Source organism: Vipera ursinii (genome assembly GCF_947247035.1).
Source record: "Vipera ursinii genome assembly, chromosome: 2".
Classification (NCBI taxonomy): Eukaryota; Metazoa; Chordata; class Lepidosauria; order Squamata; family Viperidae; genus Vipera; species Vipera ursinii.
The window spans coordinates 5,366,641-5,375,399 of NC_139513.1; the positions used below are offsets into that span (position 1 = coordinate 5,366,641).

General features: G+C 43.5%; 1 protein-coding gene across 1 annotated transcript in view; it reads left to right on the forward strand.

Annotated features, from left to right (window-relative positions):
* Positions 1 to 2,236, forward strand: part of LOC310635934 (neurotrophin receptor-interacting factor homolog) — a 30,262-nt gene extending 28,026 nt beyond the window's left edge. Inside the window, exon 6 of the mRNA XM_083355328.1 lies at positions 1,735 to 2,236. Within this exon, the coding sequence (XP_083211454.1) occupies positions 1,735 to 1,826 (92 nt within the window). The 3' untranslated portion in view covers positions 1,827 to 2,236. The remainder of the gene's footprint in view (positions 1 to 1,734) is intronic.
* The last annotated feature ends 6,523 nt before the right edge of the window (positions 2,237 to 8,759 follow it).

An 8,759-nucleotide genomic window follows, 5' to 3' on the forward strand; every position in this document is an offset into this window, starting at 1 on the left:
AAGATTTAGCTAGAGAAATCTTGTGATTTCCCTTCTGACCAGGGTGAGTATTCCTTGGGATGTGGGAAAGAGTGAGTGGCTATCATATCAGCTTCTCAAAGGAAATGTCTTGTTAAGCAGTTGCTATGGCAATTGCTCCTTATCACTTCAGCACACCTTAGGGAAGAAATTCTTTAACACCAAACATGGGATCTAATTTACTAACTTTTCACCTGCTGTCTCCATGTTTTCTTTTTTCAATATGTGACCCAGTTGTCACGGCCAGCAATACTGAGTGCCACATTTCAGTCCACATAGGAGGAAAACCCATTTCTGTTCGGGGTTTTTGTTCTTGTTTTTTGTTTTGTATAATCCCTTGGAAAACAACTCTTGAAGAAGAATCAACCAGCCAGAAACATCCAAGCAGAAAAGGAGAATAAAAAGTCAAGATTTGCAAAGGATCAGAAATAGAAAATGGAAACTAAACAGGTAAAAGGCAGATTGTACTCTGTAGAAAAAGAAAGCCATAGAATCACCATAGGGAAACACAGATAAGACAACAAACAGGGAAAAAAACAATCCCCTAGCCCAGGGGTCAGCAACCTGAAACAGTGAAAGAGCCACTCGGAACCGGTTCCCTCACAAAAGGAAAAACTGGGAGCCGCAAAAAATGCGTGTGCACGCGCAGAACAGGGTTTGACTGAAGAGTGGAGCCAAGGCAAGATATGCACCCACCCTGCATATTTGAATTGATTGGTTGAACTTTTTTAGTCCCACTTTTTTTGTTTTTTGGACTGCACATGGCAGAGGACTGGGAGCCGCAGATGACTGAAAGAGCCGCATGCGGCTCCGGAGCCGCGGGTTGCAGACCTGTGCCCTAGCCTAATAGACTCCTCAAAGCATTTGCTTAGCTAATAATAAATGAATAAATTTACTGGCTGGACCCTGCCCTGGAACTCTCCATTTCTCTCATTTCCAGTGCCCTTCCTCAAATCTCTTCCTCCTCCCCCTTCTTTCATGTGTCCCAGAACCACATCTGCATTTTGAAGAGGATTTGGGGAGAAAGAAATCCCATGCATCTAGGAAGGTTGGGGAGTAGGATGATCAACTTGCAGATCATGGGGCAGGATAGTGCATTAGACTGATGATAGGCAAGGGATGCTATGGGAGCCAGAGGACTGGCAGTTAACTGTAAAAGATGCCACTTCACCCCACCCCCTCCTGGTGTAGTGTCAGTGGTATGTTCCAGCCTCCTAGGCTCACTCCCCGTTCGTGCACAACACACCCCTGGAGTGGCCCGATTGAATATTGATATATTTAAACAGTAATTTTTTTTCTCCTGGCACAACAGGTCCATATAAACGTCTATAAAAGAATAACAGTGAAATACCAGATGAACTTCACTCAGAGTCCAATTCTACTGTTACTGTGTTAATTATCCGTTTAATGGGGAATGGTCATACAATCTTGGGAACTAGCTTTTTTGATGGCTATAAGGATTTTAGATATTTTGTGAACAGATATACCTTTTCCCCCACCCTAAATGGTTTAGGTTCCATTTGTTTTTTATCTGCCTGTATTTTGTAAGCCTCCCTGGCCTCATCTAATGCTTTCCTAATCACTGGCCATGTGTTTTGTAATTGTGCAATCTATTCCTTCTGGGAAGGGATGGTGGGTTCATTAGCCGGCAATTCGGCCATTGTGTTGAAACTTTGTCCCGTGGCAATCTGGAACGGGGTGTAACCGGTACTGGAGTGCATGGCGTTATAAGCTACTTCACCAAATGGAAGCAGGTCAGTCCAATTGTCTTGTTGGTTATTAATAAAACACCTCAGGTATTGTTCTAGTACTGAGTTTGATCGTTCTGTCCCCCATTCATTTGCAGACGATTATATGATAAGCCTTGGACTGTACCCTAGTACAGAGCTTTTCAACCTTTTCACAGATTGTACCACTTTTAGGACATGACAATATTTGAGTACCACCAGTGCTTAGCAAGGTCAAAAACTTGATAACTAAAAAAAGGGTGGGAATTTGGGTTTAATGATTAGATTCATTTGTTGTTATAGAAATGGCTAGTTTATAATATTTTGGAAAAATAAAAAGTTGAGGTTCGATGTTAATGCTTCTTTCTACTGCAACAGAGGAAGTCTGTTCATTTTTCCTTATCCCCCTCACTTTTCCTCCCCACTGTGTCCTACTATTTGCTTTTGTATTTTTGTATTTTGTTCTATAATAAAATATTAAAACTGTAGAGAAAAAAGAAAAGAGTACCAGTTTTAATTTCTTCGTTGGCTGTTCCTTTGCTGAATCACTTTCCCTTTGCACTGACAAATGTATGATGAATTTATCCATGTTTATTAATATGCCCCTCTAGCTCAGGGGTCTTCAAACTTGGCACTTTTAAGACTTGTAGACTTCAACTCCCAGAATTCCTCAGCCATCATGTCTTGTTGCTAGGTTTGTAGACCCCTGAGCTAGCTGGTCAGCCCTTCTCCTTTCTGAGCTTTTCCCACTGTGTAGTAAGAATACACTCCCCAATCCCTTCCCTGTACCCTTAAAGTCACAGAAATCAAGTGCAAAGAAAGAAAGGCTCACAAAATAAACACACAAACTCTCTGTGTGTGTGTGTGTGTGTGTGTGTGTGTGTGTGTGTGTGTGTGTGTGTGTATTTCTTTAAGCTGCCTCAGGCGTGTCACGGTGTTGCAACCCAAGACTGAAAGGTTCTGGCTATTTGTTGTTTGTTGTTGTTAGTTGCGAAGTCATGTCTGACCCATCGCAACCCCATGGACAACATTCCTCCAGGCCTTCCTGTCTACCATTTTCTGGAGTCCATTTAGGCTCACGCCTACTGCTTCAGTGACTCCATCCAGCCACCTCATTCTCTGACATCCCCTTCTTCTCTTACCCTCGACCTTTCCCAGCATTAGGCTCTTCTCCAGTGAGTCCATCCTTCTCATTAGGTGGCCAAAGTATTTGAGTTTGAACTTCAGGATCTGGCCTTCTAAAGAGTAGTCAGGGTTGATCTCTAGGACTGACCGGTTTGATCGCCTTGCAGTCCAAGGGACTCGCAGGAGTCTTCTCCAGCACCATAGTTGAAATGTGCTATCTCTTGAGAGTTTGTCTTCTGGTTGCATATAGTAAGTCTATTCCATAAACTCCATCAGCTTTCTCAAGAAAATCCAGTTCTTCAGTCATCCATTCTGACATCTCTGTTATAATTGAATCTTTTAAATGAATGCCCCCTTCAGGCACCTTTCACCAGGCTCAATTTCATGTCTGGTTTAACTGCTGTTACCTGTATCAGAATGTCTTCTTTAGGTTGATTTAAAACTGTTACTAATTCATTGAACCTTTTGCCTAATTTTTCATTTAAAATTTGAAAGTTAAAAAAAAAATTCAAAAATTTCCAAGAAGGTTTTAGCATTAAAATCATCTGACTCCTGTCTTTTTTTATATCATTCTCTGGGGACATTGTAGAAAATATGTAAAAACTAAAGTCCTTAATTTATTGTTACTTTAATTTTAATATAATCCAAATTTCTTCTTCATGGCAGAGTCCTAGACAATTCCTTCTCAAGGGAAAACAGAGTAGGTATTCAATAACAAAGTTAACTGCAAAAGAAGCAGAGATAAATGTTCTCATAGTAAAAAAATGTTTTAAAAGGGAAAGTTCCTGTCTTTTCAAGTAAAAAAGGACATATATACAAAAATAAAATAAAGCAATGGAGTACTTTTAAAAGCTAGTAAAATACAAAGTACTTACAGTACAAATCCAGTATGTCAGATTAAATCACGTTCACTACAAAAGGGGAAAAACCCTATAAATGCCTGGAAAGAGCTTTATTCAGAAAGAACAACTTACTTCTCACAAAAGAATCCACACAAGGGAAAGAGACCCTATAAAAGTATTGAGTGTGGAAAGAGCTTTTGTTTCAGGGGTAATCTTAATCGCCATGAGAGGATCCACAGAGAGGAGGGAAAAAAAAACTTGGCTGCAGGGGGTGTAAAAAGGTATTCTATGAGAGCAGAGACCTTACTATCCATCAAAGGATCCACACAGGAGAGAGACTGTATAAATGCAGTGTGGAAAGGGCTTCAACAAAAACTGTCATCTGGCTCAACAGCCAAAGATTCACACAGAGAATAAACTATAAATGCCTCGAGGATGGAAAGAGCTTTACTCAAAAAGGACAACTTAATTCTCATGAAAAAATCTACCCTGGTGAAAGACCGTACACAGGTAGTCCTTGACTTATAAACTTTCATTGAGTGACAATTCAAACTTACAACAAAATGTAAAGGGAGGAAGCTAGATTTGTTTTAATAAATGCACAATTCATGCAACATCTGCAGTGATTTGCTTCAAAATGGTGGCAAAAAAAGATTGCAAAGTGGGGCACGACTGAATTGTCTTGCTTAGCAACCAAAATGTTGGGCTCAATTGTGCTTGTAAGTCAAGAACTACCTGTACTACTGCCCTTTCTTTTGGTTTCATTAACCAATTTTGTAGGTGAAGGGAGGATGTTTGTGCTCCATGAGCAAATTACGCTCCTCTCCTGAAATGTCAAGCTTTTATATCTCAGCATATAGCTGCTTAAGAAGCAGAGCTTCTACCTACTCCAAATGTGACTTTGATCAAAGGTCATCTTTTTTCCATCTCTGTACGGTTAGGCTGCTTCCTTGTCTGAGTATTGGTTAGACAAGCAGTCCTTCTTATTTAATTTCCTTTGTGGTCCACCTCTTTGCTTCCTTGCAAAACGATCAACAGCAAACTCTCAAACACCCTGGCATGACCTTCAGTTCATAGCCAACTACTTATGCCTGCTGTTAGAAATGCGATTAAAAAACTAACAAAATTGGATTGGTAAGAAAAGAGTTTATTCTGCAGAAAATAAAAATAGCAGTTTGCAAAGTGCGGTGGATCTCTTAACAAGTTACTTCAACAGGTAGCATCTAAAAACAGAGACCACACTCAAATGTTTAAATCCATAGTATTATATACATTCCTACTGTGATGCCCCCCCTTTCTACTTCCCTTTCCATCCATTTGAAAGACTTCAAAGGTTACATTCTTGTCCGGATGGCCTAACCCAGGGTTCAGCAACCTGAAACAGTGAAAGAGCCACTCGGAACCGGTTCCCTCACAAAAGGAAAAACTGGGAGCCGCAAAAAATGTGTGCACATGCACGTATATGCGCGCATGCGCAGAACAGGGTTTGAAGAGTGGAGCCAAGGTGAGATATGCACCTACCCTGCATATTTGAATTGATTGGTTGAACTTTTTTAGTCCCACTTTTTTTTTTTTGACTGCACATGGCAGAGGACTGGGAGCCGCAGGAGATGGCTGAAAGAGCCGCATGCGGCTCCGGAGCTGCAGGTTGCAGACCTGTGGCCTAACCAGAGTACATCAACCCCCCTTTTTGTTTACATTTGTTTTGCTAAGTATTTCCTAAGAGCTAACACCAGATTCTATCTCTCAGCAGATACAATGGTAATAAAAGGTTATACAGATCAAAGAGCAATAAACAATAGTAGAAGGGTTATGCATGCAAAAATGTTTCATGCAAAAATGGGCATGATAAAGGACCGAAATGGCAGGGACATAACTGAGGCAGAAGAGATTAAGAAGAGGTGGCAAAATTACACAGAAGAACTATACAAGAACAAGCTTAACGTCCCTGATAACCACGATGAGGTGGTTATTGACCTCGAGCCAGACATCCTAGAATGTGAAGAGAAGTGGGCCTTAAGAAAGCTGAGCAACAACAAAGCTAGTGGAGGCGACAGTATTCCAGCTGAGCTATTCAAAATCTTAAAAGACAATGCAGTAAAAGAGCCTTGGTGGAGCAGTGGGCTAATGCCTCCTTAAGTAACACCAGCTGCCTGCAATTAGTGCAGGTTCCCACCAGGCTCAAGGTTGACTCAGCCTTCCATCCTTCCGAGGTAGGTAAAATGAGGACCCAGATTGCTGGGGGCAATTAAGCTGACTTTGTAATAATGCCGCTTGGGGGTGTGTGTGAAAGCCCTAATAAGCAGGCATATACATAGAATGAAGGCTACTGCTAAGCTTGTAAGCCGCCCTGAGTCTTCGGAGAAGGACGGGATACAAATGGAATTAAAATAAAATAAATAAATAAATAAAAGTGCTACACTCAATTTGCCAGCAAATTTGGAAAACTCAACAGTGGCCACAGGATTGGAAAAAAGCAGTTTACATTACAATTCCAAAGAAAGGCAGTGCCAAAGAATGTTCAAACTATCGCACCATTGCACTCATTTCTCATGCTAGTAAAGTTATGCTTAAAATCCTACAAACTAGACTCCAGCAGTATGTGGATCGAGAACTACCAGAAGTACAGGCAGGATTTCGAACAGGCAAAGGAACTAGAGATCAAACTGCCAACATACGCTGGATCATGGAGAAAGCTAGGGAGTTCCACAAAAACATCTACTTCTGCTTCATTGACTATGCTAAAGTATTTGATTGTCTGGATCACAACAAACTGTGGCAAGTTCTTAAAGAGATGGGAGTACCAGACCATTTTATTTGTCTCTTGAGTTGGGTTGAAAGTAAACATTAAGAAAACCAAGATCATGGCATCCGGCCCTCTCAATTCCTGGCAAATAGATGGGGAAGAAATGGAGGTAGTGACAAATTTTATTTTCCTGGGCTCCAAGATCACCGCAGACAGGGACTGCAGCCAAGAAATTAAAAGACGCTTGCTCCTAGGGAGGAAAGCTATGGCAAATCTAGACAGCACACTAAAAAGCAGACATATCCCCCTGCCAACAAAAGTGCATATTGTCAAGGCTATAGTCTTCCCAGTTGCAATGTATGGCTGTGAAAGTTGGACCATAAGAAAGGCTGAGCGCCAAAGAATTGAAGCCTTTGAACTATGGTGCTGGAGAAGACTCATACGAGTTCCTTGGACGCAAGGTGATCAAACCAGTCAATCCTACAGGAGATCAACCCTGACTACTCTTTAGAAGGCCAGATCCTGAAGTTCAAACTCAAATACTTTGGCCACCTAATGAGAAGGAAAGACTCACTGGAGAAGAGCCTAATGCTGGGAAAGGTTTTTTGCGCATGCGCGGACGCACGCGGCTGCCATTTTTTTAAAAAAGATGGAACCGGTTCCCGGTTGCCCGACGGCGACGGCCCGTCTGCAAAGCTGCCGCTTTCGGCAGCTTTGCAGACGGGCCGTGGCAGCTTCCTCAAAGAGCGGCGCCCCTGCCCATTCCGAGAGGTGCGCGCGCACCTCTCCGAACGACCGGAGGTGCGCGTGTACCTCCGCGCGAATGGGCAGCGGTGCCGCTCTTTGAGGAAGCTGCCGCGGCCCGTCTCAGCTTCCTCAAAAAGAGAGGCGCCCCTGCCCATTCCGAGAGGTGCGCGCGCACCTCTCGGAATGGGCAGGGGTGCCGCTCTTTGAGGAAGCTGCCGCGGCCCGTCTGCTAAGCTGCCGCTTTCGGCAGCTTCACAGACGGGCCGCGGCAGCTTCCTGAAAGAGCGGCACCGCTGCCCATTCGCGCGGAGGTACGCGCGCACCTCCGGTCGTTCGGAGAGGTGCGCGCGCACCTCTCGGAATGGGCAGGGGCGCCGCTCTTTGAGGAAGCTGCCGCGGCCCGTCTGCTAAGCTGCCGCTGTCGGCAGCTTCACAGACGGGCCGCGGCAGCTTCCTGAAAGAGCGGCACCGCTGCCCATTTGCGCGGAGGTACGCGCGCACCTCTCCAAAGGTTTGGGGAGGTGCGCGCGCACCTCCGCCCATTCGGGGAGGTGCGCGTGCACCTCTCCAAACGGGCGGTGCCACTCTCCATTTGGAGAGGTGCGCGCGCACCACTGCCCGTTGGAAGAGGTGCGCGCGCACCGGGCGGCTGGGAGCCGCAAGAGACGGCTCAAAGAGCCGCATGCGGCTCCGGAGCCGCAGGTTGCCGACCTGTGGCCTGGAGGAACGTTGTCCATGGGTTTGCGATGGGTCGGACATGACTTCGCAACTAACAACAACAACAAGAAGGGCTATACATATCAAAGAGCAATAAACAATAGTTTACATAGGAAGCAATATATTCTTCCCCTTTTTCCTCCAGGAAACATAGGATAGGAATGGGTTTAAAGAACTATTTTATTTTTAAACTAATGTATTTTTATCACTCCCTTCCAGGAGGTTAAAAAGGCTACCAGATTGCAGTAATATGGAATTTTCTGCTTCCTACCGTCTCCCTGTCTTGTCTTTTTCTTTCTTTTCCTCTGAAGATTTAGCTTAAGCCATTTTGTTTGCTTTTTCTGAGGGGGTGCAGTTCTAGAGGGTGGGTAAGAGTGAAGGGATATGAGATCTGCCCCATAAAGCCAACCTCTTTGTGAGCAGTGCCATGGCAAATTGCACCTCACCACTTAAGCTTTCTGAAGCATTTCAGGGAAGAAACTCTTTGATGTTACAAATCTTGGCACTTTAACTTTTTTTAATCTGTAATCCTCCTGGCATTCCCTTCTGTATATTCTTTTCTCCCTAGCATCATGCCTAGCAGTACTGAACCTGCAATTTAAACATAGCTGTGGGGCAAACCCAGCCCAGGTATTCTATGTATATGCATATATATTTATTTTATTATTTAAATTTATATACCGCCCTATTCCCGTAGGGAATGTCTATATGTATCTGTGTTTTTTGTATCTGTACATTTTTGAAAGCAGGCAACAGAATTTCATTTTTAATATATGCTAGTATGCCCACAGTAAAAAATGACAATAAAGGTTATCTTAATCTTAATTGTCCAACCTA